This window comes from Canis aureus, chromosome 19 (assembly GCF_053574225.1).
Source record: "Canis aureus isolate CA01 chromosome 19, VMU_Caureus_v.1.0, whole genome shotgun sequence".
NCBI lineage: Eukaryota > Metazoa > Chordata > Mammalia > Carnivora > Canidae > Canis > Canis aureus.
The window spans coordinates 13,638,056-13,656,569 of record NC_135629.1 but is presented as its reverse complement, the minus strand read 5'-3'; the positions used below and the strand labels follow the sequence as shown (position 1 = coordinate 13,656,569).

The window sequence follows — 18,514 nt, the reverse complement described above, 5'->3', positions numbered from 1 at the left end:
TTTCCTGAAGTCATCTAGCCCCTAAATGACAAGTCAGAATTTGAACTTGAGTGTATTTGGCTTTTAAAGTCCATGCTCTCAACCACTGCACTACAGTTTTTGAGTGCCACATATATGATAAAATGTAGAACTGTAGAGGTCGCAAAGAAGCTCAAGGACATAGTGCCTGACCTCAGGGAATTTATGAAACTGTTATGAAACCCAACAGTATTAATGATTACCTTTTACGGGAATGACTGAGTGCCAGGCACGGTACAGATAAAATCTTTGCATTATTACTGTTATTGTGAAAAGGAAAGATGTCACCATCTCTTATGGGCTGAATTGTGTACGCACCCTCCTCCCAGAACCTGAATTCATATGGTGAAGTCCCAAGCCCTACTAACTCAGAATGTGACTGTGTATGGAGACAGAGCCTTGAAAGAAGTGATTAAGGTAAAATGAGGTCATATGGTGGGCTGTAATCCACAATGATTGATGGTCTTATAAGAAGAGGGGATTAGGACACTGATAGACAAACGCACAGGGGAGACCAGGGGAGACCATGTCACCCATAGAGAGAAGGTGGCCAACTACAAACCAAGAAGAAAGGCCTCATAAGAAACCAACCCTGCTGGCACATTGATCTTGAATGATCCAGCCTTCAAGATTCTGAGAAAATAAAATTGCATTGTTTAAGCCACCCAGTTTGTAACATTTTGTATGGCAGCCCTAGGAAACGGGTACATCCTTTATAAGTGAATTGATTTATTCTTAGCCAAACTTTGCATGTCATAACTAGAAGAAATTGTCTGCTTTGGGTTTGAGTGGCGAATTCTAAGCAAAGACAGAGGAAGTGAGAAGCAAGTCTCTGCTCTGGTCAATCCATGTCTAACCGCTTGAGTAGGCCTTGGATCTCAACACTCTAGGAGCTCAGTGGGACCTCCCTGAAACTTTCCTTTCCTTATCTCCATCTCCCAGCCTCCCTGCATCCATCCAGTGTCATGTCTCCTATGCTTCCACCCGGGGTCTAGCCCTTTCTTTCATTTAATCTCTCGTGTGGCTTCTCTGTCTAGTTCCACTGAGGAATGGGGCCTGATTCTTAAAAGCAATGTGGGCAGGGGATAAGAATTCTGTACAACAGTCTGGTCTTAGAATGAATTATTTAGAAACGATTCAGACTTCACAGCACAAAGGTTAACCTTCTATTGGTAAATCTCTACCTCCTTTTACCTTCTCTATCTGAGTCTCTATTCTTTTATTCTAATGTATCAGTTTGTATCAGTCAGGAAAGCCTAGATTGGGAGGCAGCAACAACTACTCCCCAATCTCACTGCTTAACCCAATCAAGTCAATTTCTTGCTCTTGCTATGTGTGTAATGTTCACTGCAGGAGCCTCTGTTTATCATAGTCCCCGGGGAACCCAAATTGGTGGACACTCCATCCTTATTTTGTGGATAGCCGAGGCAGGGCAAAAGAGCAGAAAATCATGCTGGCACATACAAGCCTCTGCCCGGAGATGATACACAGCATTTCCACTTGCATTTCATTGACAAAAGCAAGCCAAATATTCATATCTTATGTCAAAGGAGGTGGGAAAGTGCAAACTTACCATGTGCCTAGAAAGAAAGAATGCAAATAATTCCAAACAGCCCTGACAACCACCATGGAGGACACCTTTGATTGCCAACAACTGCCCACAAGTAGCTAAAACAACGAGGAGGTTTATTATTTGATATAACAAGGAGCCCGAATATCAAGGAGTCACTGGCTTGATTCACTCACTGACTAGACACTGTCATCCAACACCCATGTTCCGTGTGCTTTCTGCCCAGCTATTCTCTGTTGCCTTAACCTTGTAGGATGGCTCTCCTCATGGTCTGAAGATGACTGCCTTCTTTCAGTTCTTGCATTCAGATGACAACACTCGGAGATAGAAAGGGAGACACACCTGTCTTGTATCCCTTTTTAAAAACAACTAAAGCCTTCCCAGAGTCTCCTGAGCAGATTGTCCCCCATTTCATTGACCAGACCTATATCCCGTGCTCTTGTCTGAACTACCTGCTTGGCAGGAGGATCAGGACTGCCGGGACAGGCTTGAATGAAACAAGATTCATTCCCTAGGACTGCCTCAGGGGCCAGTCCTCCTCTCCCCCCAAATAAAGAACATGGTTACTTAAAGGAGAGGGAACCCAACCAGGATCCTGCTTCTGAGATAGAAGGAGTACAGGATGGCAGCTGAGCAGAAAACTGTCTGCTGCCCCAGGCTCTAGGGAGGGAGAGCTGAGTGTGAAGAGGTAAGAGGGAAAACCATTCTGAATCTTCACATTAAACTTACAAGGCAGGCTTTCTTGTCCGGTTTTGCAGATCAGAAATGTGGCATTAGGTATACATCAGATTCCAAAGTACCTACTTACTATATAGCCCACCTATTTATCCATCAAGTTCAATCACAGAGTGGAACGTCAGAATTAATTTTTTAAGAAGTCCTTTGGGGAGGGCAGAAGAAGTTCATCAACCGTCAGTCTTGGTACAAATAGGATTTCCATGATCCAATTGGCTACTCACTGAACTCCTTACTGACGTCAACCAAAGATCCCTTTTTAACTAGGAAGAGTGCCTACTTTGTGGCAAGGAAAAAAGAGCAGGTGTGCTAATCTGCAACTATATCCAGGACTAAATTTACCTAGAAAAGGAGTGTGGCCAAGTGGTCTTTGAAGCAACTCTCCATTATTGTAGGGTTGAGGCAAAATGTCTTATGACTCTCACGCCACCAAATTTTTTATTAGCCTCATCTCCATAAGAAATATTGGCATCAATTTAAAATTCAGCTCTTCCCTCAGCATTTGCACACTGATAAATGTCCTAAGAGCCCAAACTTAAGAATACAGTTGGTGGGGTGGAAAAATTGGGCAATCAGGTCTTAGGAGGGCTCTGGGGTAGAGCAGAGAAGCGTCCACCAACATGCTGTACTTTCTTCCACGCTGGACCTCATAGCCTATCTTCAATTGCTGCCTAACTCCTGCCTGGGCAGTTCACTTCAAACCTCTGACCAGAGCATAAAGAAGCCCAGGGTATGATCCTGTCCACACCTAAGAGGTGGCAGTACCTTTTTTGGAGACCCCCCTAAAGTGCCAGACACCAAGTTAAGGGCATTGCTTATACTATCACACATAATCCTTACTCCGACCCTTGGAAGTAGGTGGCTCTGTCATGGATAAAGCTCAAGGAAGCTAAGCCACCCATCTAAAATCATAAGGAGGTGGTTGAACTGGGATTTTATCTCACATCTGATTGCAGATTTAATGGCCCTCACTGTTATGCCTTACTTCCCCTGTTCAGTTGAAGTACTTGATTTTTTTAAACTCCCATGAGAAGTCTACCTGGTGGACATGGACATGACTATCCTAATATCAGTTCAGAAAAATTACAAAAAGCTTGCCTCAAGTTTTATAGTTAATAAGTAGTGAAGTCAGGATTTGAACCCAGGTCTGAATGGCCCCCACCCAGAGTTCCCTCTATGTGTGAATTGCCTCCTCCTGTACATGAACTGCTGATCCCAGCATCCCCTTTCCTCAGTGAACTACTGCCTGGATAACCAGATTCTTTATAATAGAGAATTGCCACATTTTAAAAATCATGAAAGAAAGGATTATGTTTGTCATTATAAGCTGGTTTTGAGATATATACATATATACTTTTTTTCTCTTTGAAATTACTCCAGGTTTTCTAAAGGAGTCTTCTACTATTAAACATGCCCTATCCACTTTTCCAAGGTCTCTTCAGGTCAGCATATTTAAAAAAAGAAAGACTTGAACTTGTCATTCAGCTCTCACTCCATATGAATCATAACAGGACTCTACGTGGGGAAACAGCCTAGTTCTAGGAACTAGTAATAGAAGCTGGGGTTTGTCACCTTCATGGGTGCATCTCAAATCCCACTTGGGTGCTTCTGGGGCTCATGTGATGGTATACCCTTGACCCAGGGGGAACCAAGCAACTGGGTTGTGGCCACCTCAATTGACAGACGGCCCAGTCACACACACACCTGTCTCTGTGACCAGACCCCGGGCAGAAGCCAAAGATTAGAAGAGTCTTGAGAGGGATGGCCTCTCCCTCCTTTAAGATGATATTTTTAAACAGGGCTAATAATATAACAACAACAATAACAACAACAAGTAACATTCATTGAACACTTAGCTATGATGATTCTCATTGGTATTGTTGCTACTGTTACTCCATTAACTCATTTAACCATCAAAGTACTCAATAGGTAGCATTTTTTTTTAGCATTTATAAGTATATGTAGAAATTATTCTTGCCACAAAGTGTGGGATTTAAGAGATCAATCTGCAGGGGCAAAGAGACCTTAATTTGACACCTACTGTCATCTCTTGCTGGTCACGTGGGTCTGGGAAGTTACTTCAACTTGCCTCAGTTGTCCTCATCTGTAAAATGGAAATAAGAAAAATATCTGTTCCCATTGAGCAGTTGGGAGAATTAGAGAGGATCATGTAAGTGAAGCATGCAATAGCATAGTTGCTGGCTCAGAATGGGAGCTCAGTGCCTAGAGGTGATAATCAGAAGCCAAATGCTATCAGAAGCCAAATGCTGGCAGAGTGCCATTTCTGTGCCTTCAACAAGAGCTGGACTTCTAGGACCAACTGTTCTCTGCTTGCACCCTGAAAGCATCTACCAGGATCTAAGCTTCCCCACAGTGATGATTCAGGAGAAAAACCAATGACAAAATCCCTGGAAATAAACTGATTTCTTGCCCATGAGCCAGAAAATGGTGCTCAGGTGTCTTGCTTGGTGGATTTCAGCTTGGCAGGGGTTTGTTTGTGTGGTGGTGGTGGGATAGCAGAAGCTATAAGGAAGTAGAGAGAAATCTATTTTTCAGATTTCATTTCTGCCTGGGATCTCGTACCAAATATATTTTCTCACCAGCAAGATCAAAGGGATGGTACACCCAACATCACTCATGGCATCTTGCTGGACAGAGGGGAGGAGAGGGAAATAAATCAAAGTATTTGCTACCACAGCCATTTGCGTCTGAGAGGAGAGGATGACATAAATCTTCACTGTGAGCTAGGGCTTGAAATAGGGTGAGAAGTTATTGCAAAATGAATATTCAATCAGGAATGTTGGTGGCCTCGTTTTTTCAAGAGTGGAGTTAGTCTAGTGGAATGGAGTTATGGATCTGATTACCTTTTAGGACAAACCCAAGAACCCTGCTCTGAGGTTTGGGGCTTCTTCCCTCTTCCCATCCAATTTATTTTCCACTGACATCTCCTAAGGGCTAACCATGTACCAGGCACTGGGCTACCTACCAGAGGATATGGGGTAATGAACTCCATATAGCATCTACCCTCAGGAGTGTGGAGAGCCCCGCACCCAGCCTGGGAGTTCAGGGACAGCCTCTCTGAGGAAGTGATGTTTGAACCAAGATCTGAAGGGTGAGTAGAAATTAACCTAGCAAAGAGTGGGTGGTGGGGATGTGGGTGGGGAAGCTTAGCATTTTCGAGAAACAAGGAAATGGCCAGTGTGGCTGGAGCTCAGAACACAAAGGGAAGAGTGACGTGATATGGAGCTGGTAGGGGGAAGGAGCCTGGGCTGGCCTACTTTCCTCTTACTTTGTATGGTCCTCGTTTAGTTTTGATATGTCCAGTTCCTAGAGGGGAGAAGGCAGGCCCACCCTTCCTGTTGTGGGGCCACACGTCTGCAGGCCAGCAGAGTGCTCCTCTGTGTCTGGCCGAGGCCTCCTCCTAGTGCACATGGTGCCTAGTGCCGTCTGGCCCCTTGGTTCTCTTCCCACCATGGTGGGCCTGCACTGCTTTCTCCCGGGAGCTCAATGACCCCCAGCCACTGAGACCAGTGCCATCCTCACTCAGAGGTGTCAGGAGCATTGGTTCAGTTACTAGGCTCTTCTGGTTTCCTCTTGTGAATGGTACTGCCTGTAATCTTGTGTCCCAGGATAGAAACCAAGTCCCCACTTCCTACCCTGGCTCCAGTATCCTGTTCCTTTTCTCTATATCATACTTGAGAGTGAGAATGGTACCTTTTACAAGGCCTTCCCAGTCATTTCATTCAACTAGGGTTGATTTGTGCCTGCTTAGCATCAAGTACTCCAGGGGATAAAGGGGAACAAAACCAGACAGTCCTACGTTTGAGCAGCTTACAGGCCCCCCAGGCACCATGCTGAGCATCTTACCTGTGATGTCATCTCATCCTCAGAACAACCCCATGTGATAAGAACTGTTGTTAGTGCCCATTTTACCGATGAGGAGACTGAATCAAAGAGAAATAATACAACTGGCCCAGAGTCACACTTATCAGTGGAGGGGCTGGGATTTGAACCTTTCTTAATCCTATGGCCCAAATTCTTAACCAATACCCTTTATCCTCTCTACTTGTCTCTCTCTCTCTCTTGCAAATTTCTAGAAATGTCTTTATACTATGATTCTTCAGCAACTGGGGCCGTGTCTTGTAGGTGGAATCTTGCTGTACACCCCCATGTTTTCCTGTGGCTACAGCTCACCTTCCTGTTCTTACTGTCCTATTGTTTCTTACAGGGCTTTTCTGGTCGTGTCATCTGTTGGCCTAGTTTCCTGCTGTCCCTATGTATTTCCCCAGAACTATATGCTCTTTGGAGTTGGAGTTTTACCAACTGTCTGAGGTTAAGCCTATCAAAGGGGCAAGATTTTTCTTTTCTGGAGGTAATATCATTTCTTCTGCTGCTACCCCTTGGATTCCCAGCTGAGTGGTAGAGCACAGACTAGGCATTGCAGTAACTCCCCCCAAATGTCTGAGAAACCTGAAGTTCTCCTAAGAGCTGTGACTTCAAGGAAGTGCTTCTCGAAGGGGGCAGTACCCATCCTCAGGGGATATTTCCTTGTGAGGGCACTTTGGTTTTCATAGGGATTGCACGGGTGTGGAAGTGGAGATGGGGAAGTAGCATGTCCTACTGGTTTTGCAGGCCACTGTGAGGCAAGCCTGTGGGGCAAGAGTTGTCTTGTGTCCCCTGAAGATTTGAAATGTGCCACCATGGGACAGCTGGGTAACTGTCAGTTAAGCATCGGCCTTTCGCTTAGGTCATGATCTTGGGGTCCTGGGATTGAGCCATGCATGGGGCTCCCTTCTCAGTAGGAAGAAGCAGACTCCCCACTTGTGCTCTCTCTCAAATAAATAATGAAATTCTTAAAAAAATGTAAATGTCCCACCATACATTTACACAGGTGAGAACTTATTTTTCATGACCTTACCATAGATCTTCCTTCTTTTTTCCCCACATAAACATAAATATCAGTATGGTTTTAATAGCCACCAAACTTCCCGGGAATGATACTTCTGCATAAATGAAAACAAGCCCGATCACTTTACTAAGAGCTGTCTGCCATTTTGGAAAATGATGTCATTAATGGCAGTACCATACTTGGGATCTGAATCACTAGTGCCACACAATTGCATCAGTCTTTACTTATAGCAGTTTCATTTGTGGAAATTTTATGTGTGCCTATTTAGCCCTTATTTGGAAATAGCAGATATAAAGCAAAGTGGTCAACAACTTTCTGTTGAGTATTGTCTCACTTTTCGAATTCTGGATGTATTCATTAAAAGTAAGGATAAATATCATTGTCTTCTTGAATCATCTGAGCACTTCCATATTGAAATGCATATTGTACTGTAAATCATATCTTTTATTTCTTCCTTACATGACATTTAGAGCAATAAATTGTTTTTTAGACACGTTTTGTAGGTAGATTATACTCTCTATGAATTTCAGTTCAGTATAGTAAAGGCAATGTAAAGCCAACAAGAATATTTGTTTTAAGAAAAAGGAGTTGTGATAGAGCAAAAACTCCAGTTTTAAGGAAATGAGAAAGACTTTTTTTTTTTTGGAGCCAAAATTTATACACCAGATAAGTAATAGTCCCATCCAAGGCTTTTTGACCAAGGATTTTTTTTTTATTGCTATTTTTTTCTCCAAAGACTTTTGGTATTTTCTTGGAACTCTCTTCAGAGGCAGGCAGGATTTTATTCATCCCACCCCTCGAGAATTTTCTTTGGTTTTGCTTATTGGAAAAGATTTTGTTTTGTTTTTTTAGAGCCAACAGCTTTTGAGAACAAATTGTTGAGGCCAAGGTCAGTGATCAGGCTGGATGATGATATCCTTGGTCGTAGATTGTGAGGTTTGGGAGCAGGGATTGTGTTTTATCCATCTTTGCCCCTCCACAGTATTTAGTATGGGGTACACAGTAGATCCCCAGTATTAGGTTGGACTGGATATTGTCAAATACAGGATGTAAGCTTGGGGTAAGAGAATTGAATAAATGCTTGTGTATTGTACTGAATTTAAGTGATATGGCAGTGTGTAGTATAACAAAGTAAAACCTCTGGGTGTCAGTGAAAACATTTAAAAGATGGTATGGCAAGAGCACAGCCCGATAAGAATGAACACTGGCTGTGACCAGTGGATAAGCCCACATTTGGTGCATTCCAGTTGAAAATTAGCCCTCTCCTCCCTCTCCCTTCTCTTGGAAATCCCATTTCCCAGAGGTAACTATTAGGAGGAAATTTCTCCTCATCACACTGTTAACAATTTAGTGAGTCTATTTCCAGACTTTATTTTTATTATTTTTAAAGGTTTTATTTATTTATTTATTTATTTATTTATTTATTTATTTATTTATTTATTATAGACAGAGAGAGAGAGAGAGAGAGAGAGGCAGACACCGGAGGAGGGAGAAGCAGGCTCCATGCCAAGAGCCCGACGTGGGACTCGATCCCGGGACTCCAGGATCGCGCCCTGGGCCAAAGGCCGGCGCCAAACTGCTGAGCCACCCAGGGATCCCCGCTTTCCAGACTTTAGACATATCCATAGAAGGTGTATGTGTATGTATATGTGTAGGTGTAGGTGTATGTGTAGGTGTATGTGAGGGGGTTATGTTCATGGAGAATGAGCGATATTTTCCCATATGCCTTTAATTTGAAGAATGGGGTTATACCAATATTATTCTAAAATGTGGTCTTCTCCATTTCCTGTATCACAGCCTATTTAGAACCATGTTGTGATCAAGCGTTTGAGTAGCTTGGTTCTGAAGAAAATTCAGAGCAAGAATTCAGGGTTTTGAATGTAGGAAGACAAGAGGGTGATTTTAATGGAAAATATGCTTTCATATATTTGAGTTCTTATGGATGCATTTTTCCTTCTCTTTTGAAATGTACTGGAACATTGGAGTTGGTTAGATTTGAGTTCAAATTCCAGTGCAAAGAAGAGTTTATGGTCTAGTGTGGGAGACCAACACCAAACCAGGAAACAAGTAAGGAAAAAGCATCTGTGTTGTTTGCAACTGAGGTGATTTTTCTGAAAGATAGAAATAGCCTGATAGTTTAGAGACTGGAAGGAGAAGGCCACTTTAGAATCATCAGGAAAGGCCTCTCTGTGCTGATAACCCCTGAATCAAGACCAGAGAACATGCAAAGGGCGTGAGGTAGGAATGGGCTTGGCATACTTGAGAAGCCCCATGAGGAACGATCAGTGACCAACCAGGAGAGTCCTAGAAGGTGAGATCGGACAGATAAGCAGGGGCCAGACCTCGAAGGGTCTTGTAGGCCTACAAGAACTCTAAGAGTTTGAATCTTATTCTAAAGGGAATGACTTGTTCTGATTCAGTTTTAGAGAAGGACAAAGGTCAGAGCATAGAGACCAGTTAAAAGCCATTGCAGCTGCCCAGGCGAAAGAGAGTGACAGCTCAGATGGAGGAAGTGCTGTGGAGATGGAGAAAAATAGATGGATTCAGGATATCTTTCTGAGGTAGAACCTCCAGGATATGCTGACGGAGTCATGTAACGTGCGTGTGTATGTGTGCGTGCATGCGAGAAAGGGATCACTAAAGGACCGATGCCTAGGGTTTGGGCCTGAATAACCGTGTGGGTGATGGTGCTATTTATAGAAATAGGGAAGGCAGCAAAGAACAAGTTTGGGAGGCAGAAGGGTCAGGGAAATGAGAATTCCTTTTTGGTCAAATTCATTACGAAATGCCCCTTTGTTGCTAGAGTGTGGTATTAAGTAGGCAGGTTCAGGGATGGGTCTGTCCGGAGATGTACATTTCAGAATTATCCATATTCAGATATATCTAAAGCCAAGGGAGTTGACATCGGAAGATAGCTGTCTGTATTTTCCAATTTGTAAACATCTTTATTGCAAAGTTTCTAAGTGATAAGAAAAAGAACGTAAAGAAAGGAAGTAGGAAGGGGAGAAAGAGAAAGAGTGAACAATTCCAATGGTATCTATAGGCTATTTCTTGCAACAAAGTGAGTGTATGGTCACCGATGCGCGCGTGCACACACACATAAACACACACACACATGCACACACACCCCAAAGATGCAAACTGTAAGCTGCATATACAAGTCACATGGAAGAGATACTCTTAGTTCCAACCCCAAACAGACCCTGCCTCTTCCTCAGTGGCTGCATAGTCCTAGATATGGAAACCGCATTTCCATAACCTACCAGTGCCTGAAAGGAGAAGACATTGGGGCTCCACCGTCCAAGGCAAATGGGCCCTGGATCCAACTCCAGAGACTCCTGGCTTCCTGGGCTGGTCAGAGAGCAGGACTGGGAGGCGCTTTCTGGACAAGATCCTGTATCTTGCAACAAAAGAAGATTCAGGCAGCCAAGGAAAATAACCTATGTTTCCCAAAGAAACTTCGACTGGAATGAACCTGCAACTTTGTACAGGAGGAGTCCTGGGAGAGATGACATTGCCTACAGCAGTCCTCTGGGACAATCTTGAGGCAGCCATGGTGCTGATGGAAGCTGCCCTGGAGCTGGTCAAGAAGCCCACCATGGGTGAGCCATCTGTAGGTCAGACTGCTCTACACGTAGCTATCATGAACCAGAATGTGAACTTGGTGTGAGCCCTGCTTGCCCACAGGGCCAACATCTCTGCAAGAGCTACAGGCACAGCTTTCCACTAAAGCCCCTGCAACATTATCTACTTTGGGGAGCACCCTTTTGTCCTTTGCTGCCTGTGAGCAGTGAGGAGATCATGAGGCTACTTGTTGAGCATGGAACCACCACCTGGGCCCAAGACCCCCTGGGAAACACTATCTTGCACATCCTCATCCTCCAGCCCAACAAGACCTTTACCTGCCAGATGTACAAACTGCTGCTGTCCTACGATGGGTGCAGTGACCACCTGCAGGCCCGGGACCTCAAGCATGCCGCATCACCAGGGTCTCACCCCCTTCAAGCTGGCTGGAGTGGAGGGCAACACTGTGATGTTCCAGCACCTGATGCAGAAGCGGAAGCACATCCAGTGGAATTGGCTACTGACCTCCAGTCTCTATGACCTCACAGAGTTCAACTCCTGGGGTGAGGACGTGTCCTTTTTAGAGCTCATGGTCTCCCTCAGGAAGGAGGAGGCTCATCAGATCCTGGAACAGACCTCAGTGAAGCAGGTTGTGAGCTTCAGGTGGAAGAAACGTGGGCAGTGGTACTTCTGCGTTTCAGGTGCCTTGTACCCACTCTATACGATCTGCTACATCTACTGTCCCCTCAGAGTCCTGAGATAACACCATTTTCCAACAGAAACCACTACAGGAGACCTATGTGGCTCACCAGGATAAAATCTGGCTGGTGAGGGAGTTGGTGATCCTCATTGAAACTGTGGTCATCCTACTCCTAGAGATCCTGGGCATCTTCAGTGTTGGTGCCTCTTGCTATTTAGGACAGACTGTCCTCTGAAGGCCGTTCCATGTCATTATCATCACCTAGGCCTGCCTGGTGCTGGTGAACATGAGGATGTGGTTCTCCAACATGAATGGAGAGATGGTGCCTGTGTCTGTTGCCCTGGTGCTGGGCTGGTGCAGTGTTATGTACTTCGCTGGAGGATTCCAGATGCTCTCTATCTTTTCATTATCATGATCCAGAAAACAATTTATGGTTTTATTTTATTTTTTAAAGTAATATCTACGCCCAACATGGGACTTGAACTCATAACCCAGAGGTCAAGAGTTGCATGTTCTATTGGCTGAACCAGCCAGACACTCCCAGAAGATGATTTTTGGAGACCTGAAGCCCTTCTGCCAGCTGATAGCCTCATTATTTTGGTATTTGCCTCAGCATTCTATGTCATATTCCAGACAGAGTACCCAGCCAATCTGGGACAAGTCCATGACTACCCTGTGGCACTCTTCAACACCCTTCAGCTTTTCCTCACCATCATTGAAAGCCTGCCAACTATGAAGTGAACTTACTCTTCACATTTGGCATCAGCTACTTTGCCTTTGCCATCATCGCCACATTGCTTATGCTCAATCTGTTTATCATCATAAAGGATGACACACAGAGGCAGATGGCCCATAAGTGGGATGAGCTCCAGAAGGCCCAGGTTGGGCCAAAATGGTGATACTGGAGAGGAAGCTTCCTTGCTTCCTATGGTCTTGCTCTGGGATCCGTGGATGCTAGTATGGGCTGGAGGACCACGGGTTCTAATAAGACAAGAACAACCATGATCAAAATCCTCTTCAGGTGCTTCTCGATGTGGAAGCTTTCAAGGGCTCAAATAAGGAGTATGAACAAGAGCAGCTTTCTGAGAAACAGCCCTCTGTTTCTGTTATTGAAAGTGGGACCCTAGCCAGAGCCTCCCTGGCCCTCCCAACCCCTCCCTGTCCTGAACCACACCTCACAGCAATAACAATTACCAGGGCTGGGAGAGCCTTTGTCACAACATTCTGGGACACGTGAATCTCAGACTGGATCTTGGCGAGGGGGTTGGAGAAGAAAATATGCATCATTTATGATGGGGACCCCTGTAAAATAAAACAGGTAGGCCTAGGTGTAGAGCAGTACTAACTTTCATGCCTGTTAATCATGGAAGGGGGTAAACAGGATAATTCCCCCCCTTTTTTTTTAAGATTTTATTTATTTATTTTAGAGAGAGAGAGTGAGAGAGCATGAGCATGGGAAGTGGCAGAGGCAGAAAGAGAGAAAGAAGCAAACTCGCTGCTGAGCCAGGAGCCCAATATAAGGTTCAATCCCAGGACCCTGGGATCATGACCTGAATCAAAGTCAGATGCTTAACTAACTGAGCCACTCAGGCACCCACCCTTTAAGTAATTCTTAAAGGCCATGTCTTACTGTTCACATCAGCATTTCTGGAGATGGGCAATGGGTATCTGTTGTACCACTTATCTTTTAAGTTCCTAAAAGTCCCACATCTTGAGAAAAGAAGGTATCTTCGCAAGCAAGGTTGGACTTGGCCATCAAAGACAGAGGTACGGATGCTAGACTAATGTCTAGACCATCTTTCTTTCTGCCTCCGGCAGGCACTACATGGTTCAACAGTGCTTAATGTGGGACGAGCCAGGCATGGCACTGAGGTTCTGGCCCTTCCCTTTTTTCTATACCTCTGTAGAACTCTCCCTACCTAGTAGCCAAACTCCACCTACAAAACTGCAAGAGGAAAGGTTCTTTATCCTTGTTTGTTTGTTTTTAAGATTTTACTTATTTATTTGAGAGACAAATCAAGAGAGAGCACAAGCCAAGGGGTGGGGGTTGGGGGGAGGGAGAAGCAGACTCCTGGATGCAGAGCAGAGAACCTGATGCCGGGCTCGATCCCAGGACCCTGGGATCATGACCTGAGCAGAAAGCAGACGCTTAACCTACTAAGCCACCCGGGCACCCCTTCCTTGTTCTATTTTTTTTTAAAATTTCATTGTGGGTAGATAAACATAATGTAAAATTTACCATTTTGACCATTTCTAGGTGTACAGCTCAGTGGCATTAACTATATTCACAGGCTATTATTTGTCTACAAGAATTTTTCATCTTCACAAACTGAAACTCTTGTACCCATTAAACATTAACTCCTCACTATCTCTTCCCCATAGCCTGATAACTGATATTCTACTTTCTATGAATTTGACCACTCTAGGTACCTCATATAAAAGGAATCACATAATATTAATCCTACTCTACCTCGTTTATTTCACTTAGCATGTTTTCAAGATTTATCCATATTGTAGCAGGTATCAGAATTTTATTCCTTTTAAAGTCCAAATAGTGGCGTTTGTTTTGTTTTGTTTTGTTTTAGACAGAGAGAGAGCACGCATGCACACACCACGACCCTGAGATCATGACCAGAGCTGAAATCAAGAGTCAGATGCTCAACTCTCTGAGCCACCCAGGTGCCCTCAAATAATACTTCATTGTATGGATATATCACATTTTATTTATCCATTCATCCATTGATGACATTTGAGTTCTTTTTACCTTTTGGCTATTGTAAGTAATAGTGCCATGAACACTGGTATACAATTATCTCTCCAAGCACCTGCTTTCAATTTCTTTGTGTATATTCCTACACGTGGAATTGCTAGATCTTTTGGCAATTCTTGTTTAATTTTTTTTTGAGGAACTGCCACACTGTTTTCCACAATGGCTGTGCTATTTTACATTTCCTCCAACAAGGCACAAGATTTCCAATTTCTTCACTTACTTACCAACACATGTTATTTTTCTGCTGGTTATTTTTCTTCTTTTTCTCTTTCTCTCTTTCTTTATACAGCCATCCTAATAAGTATGAAGTGGTACCTCATTGTGGTTTTGATTTGTATTTCTCCAAAGACTAATGACGTTGACCATCTTTTCACATGCTTATTGGCCGTTTGTACATCTGTTTTGGGGAAAATATCTATACAAGTCCTTTGTCAAAACAAACAAGTTTTTGGCTTTTGCCAGCACTTGTGCCAGCCTTGCGATGGTATGAGCTATAAGACATGGGACATGCACACCACCTGCTGGCCATTTCTCGGCATTTCCCAACACACCCTTCAGGGCAGAAAAAAAGTTTTTAGTTCCAGGGATCACCAAAGAACATTTCAGCCCCTGGGGAGCTCATGGTCTCCCTACTGGGAAGATCATAGATGTTGTGGATGTGATGCAATAGTGGGAAGAACCTGGACTCAGAATAGAGAGAGCCGGATTTGAATCTTGTCTTTGTTTAAGCAAATGGCAGGGTTTTTTTTGCCTCTAGATCCTATGGCAGTGTATCCAGAAAAAGTTTCTGTGATGGTGAAAATGTTCTGTATCTGTGCTGTGCAATGCGGTAGCCACCAGCCACCTATGGCTGTTGAGCACCTGAACTGTGGCTTTTGTGACTTTTAAAACTAATTACTTTAGGGGGCCTCTGGGTGACTCAGTGGGCTAGGATTCTGGCTCTTGATTTTGGCTCAGTTCATGATCTCATGGTTTTGAGACAGAGCCCTACATCAGGCTCCATGCTGAGTGGGGGAGTCTGCTTGAGAATCTGTCCCTCCCTCTCTCTCTATACCCCCTTTCCCGCTCATTCTCTCCTTCTCTTGAATAAATGAATAAATCTTTGAAAAAGAAACTTTAATTACTCTAAATGTAGGTTTCAATGATTATCCATGGCTAGTGACCACCATATTGGACAATGCATTTCTAAAGACTCAGTTTCCTCATCTGTACAATGGGGATAACAACACTTCCCTGTGGGGTTTTTTGCTAGCAAAGTGAGATAACCTGGGTCAATAGCTAGCACACAGTGCATGGCTTATAACAGGTGGTTAGAATATGTGTTTGGCTAAACACCCAATGGAATTAGTAGAACATTCTATCAGCTCCTTTCTACTCGTTGCTAGATTTTTCATTAATCTCCTGCTGTGACTTCAAAAGGAAAAACAGAGAATATTCATTAGCACCACAGGTCTGTCTCTCTTAAAAAAACATTCTGTTTGAAGTGAATCAGTAAATGTGTGTTTTGTAATCCCCCCCCTTTCTCTGAGGCGGGAGACTGTATCAGCTTATGGTAAGAAAGCCATCCCAGTCAATGAATAATCAAAGGCAAAGCCAAGCAGATGATAAATCTTGGCCTCCATCCTGTGAAGCCACCCACTAAGCAACATTGAATAAATCTGTTCAGGCTTAGCATATTTTTCAGGGTAATTGGTTGCAGTTTTCTCAGACTCTTTGATTTTTAACCTTATCTTGGGCCTATTCCAAGCTAATGAAACAGAATGAAGTAAGTTCTGATTCTGGTTTAAGTTTCAGGGAAGGGACCAAAGCGTCAGCCTTGACAAGGCTGGGAGCAAAAAAAGCTGTTTGTTCCTGCTTCTCTCCCCTGAATGCGGGCAACATCTGGGCTTCTGTTCTTTTTTCCCAGATGATTCCCTTCTCCTTGGAGAGGCCTACAGGTGACTTAGAGAGAACATCACAAAATACCACGTAATTAAGCTGATTATAGCTCTGTTGATGCAGGATGTTAGCAATTTAAATCATGGGGTTGGGAGGCTGTGAGGACAAACAGCAGGTATTCTCTAGAAATGGTAGACCGTGTAGGCATGGGGTCAGGAGATCTAGGTTCAAGCTCCAGCTTCTCCACTTGCCTGCTGTGTGACCTTGATCAAGCACTTAAGACCTCTGAGTCCCTGTCTTCCTGTCAGGAAAATGAGTAGAGTAACTACCCACTTCGGTAGATGGTTGTGAGGAGAAAGAAGATAACGCCTATGAAGTACCAGCATAATACCTGGTGTGTCATAAGGACTGATGACATGCTGGTCCGTGTTCTGTTACCCCTCCTTCAGTGTGATATGTTCTGCTTCTAAGAGAGAAAGCCTATAACACGGCCTTTTATCCCCTTGCTGTCATGGGTCGCATCGTGTCATTCACCCCTCCTCCCAAATGTATATATTGAAGTCCTACTCTCCAGTACCTCAGCACAAAACTACACCTGGAGATGGGGGTCTTTCAAGAGATAATTAAGGTAAAATGAGATTGTGAGGGTGGCCCCTAATCCAGTATGACTAGTGTCCTTCTATGGTGAGGAAATCTGGATACTCACATGGGTAGAGGAAGGACCATGTGAAGATGGAGAAGACAGAGATTTGCAAACCAAGGAAACAAGCCTCAGAAGGCACTAACCCTCCTGGCACTTTGATTTCAGACTTCTAGCCCGCAGAACTGTGAGAAAATACACTTCTGTTGTTTAAGCCACTCAGTCTGTGACACTTTGTTATGGCAGCCTCAGCAAACCCATACACCCGCTCTGCCTGGGCCTCAGTAACCAATTTTTTAAAGATTTTATTTATTTGAGGCGTGAGGGGCAGGGGAGGAGGGGAAGGGAAGGAATCTTGATCCTGCGACCCTGTGAACGACCTGAGCCAAAATCAAGAGTTGGACACTAACCCACCGAGCCACCCAGGCATCTCCTCAGTTACTGATTTTTTTTCAGCAAATATTTTTATGCGGACTGTGTTCCAGGCTCTGAGGACACAAAGATAAACAACACAAAGTCCCTACATTCATGGAGCGTATACTGAAGTGTAGCACACCAATGAGACAATTCCTATCAGCACTGCAAGGGTGCCAAAGTAGCACGCAACTTGGAGAGCTGAGAATAAAACAGAGTGGGTTGCTGAGAGAGAAAGGACATTGGATAAAGTGGGGAGACAAATAGAGTGGACCCAGGTCAGCAACTACAAGTTTTTGTGTGTGACTGATTTCAGAGAAATCAAAGCCAAATTTCTCTGGCTTTCCAGAGAAAGCCAGCCCTAGAACTCGGTCCTCCTGACGTCCTGGCCACTGCTGTCCTCATAAACACCACCACGATTCTCACTGAGTGGATCCATGGTGTGGTGACCCACCACTCAGGCCTTCCTTCAGGGAAGAAGAGTTCTTCCCTCAGGCTGAAGACACCCTTCTGTCATCAGCCCATGTCAGGGATTATGTTAACTGAGGAAAACAGCCTTGTCCTGTCATGCTTCCTTCCTAGGTCATGCTTCCTTCTGGAGTGGCTGCAACTCGGGACAATTGAGAAGGGCCAGTGCATCTTCAGAGCTGCCCATGGGATTGGCTGAGACCTCTGTTGAAACTGCCTTGCAGGTCAGTTCTCGCTCGGTCTACTCCTGCTTCCGTCGTTCCCTTTCCCATGTGTGGGCTCCGAGAGCACTGCCTGCTGGTAATCTCCAGCTCAGAATCTGCCCCTCGAGAGAGCCCCACCTGGGACGGTGAGCCTGCTGAACGTCAGGCATGGATGAACTGGCAAATGTAGAAGATCTTCAGGGCTTCCTAACTAGAGGGTGGGTGTGCGTCAGGTAACTGTGAAGCAATGAGATGTGGAATATGATTTTCCGAGGGCACTGTGACTCCACTTGGAATGCTCACCAGACTTGCATAATCCCTTCTGAGCAGTCCCTTGGCCAAGCGCTACCACCCTGCATCTGTAGCTCCAAGTAACTAAACCAGTCTCAGGTGCCTGACTCAAAGGCAGTGCTCTATAGGTGGGCCAGCAGCGGAGAAGATGGTCTTTTGCAAGTGCTCTAACAGATGGCATCTGTCTACCTCTCCAGACTCTTCCTGCAATGTGTTCTTCTCCACCTTCCCTTTCCAGCCATTCTGGCTTCCTGCAGCTTCTCCTTCCCTAAGACATTTCACATGCTATTTCCTTTACCTGAAAGCAAGCTACATTCTTACACCATCACCCCCCACCCCCATGCCTCTACTCCA

The 18,514-nt window shown here is 44.5% G+C and overlaps 1 protein-coding gene across 1 annotated transcript in view; it reads left to right on the top strand.

The window, feature by feature from the left end:
• The first annotated feature begins 11,140 nt into the window (after positions 1-11,140).
• The window catches only part of LOC144289662 (transient receptor potential cation channel subfamily V member 5-like), a 32,345-nt gene continuing 24,971 nt past the window's right edge, over positions 11,141-18,514 (top strand). Inside the window, exons 1-2 of the mRNA XM_077857991.1 lie at positions 11,141-11,497; positions 17,781-17,890. Coding sequence (XP_077714117.1) covers positions 11,167-11,497; positions 17,781-17,890 — 441 coding nt within the window. The 5' untranslated portion in view covers positions 11,141-11,166. The remainder of the gene's footprint in view (positions 11,498-17,780; positions 17,891-18,514) is intronic.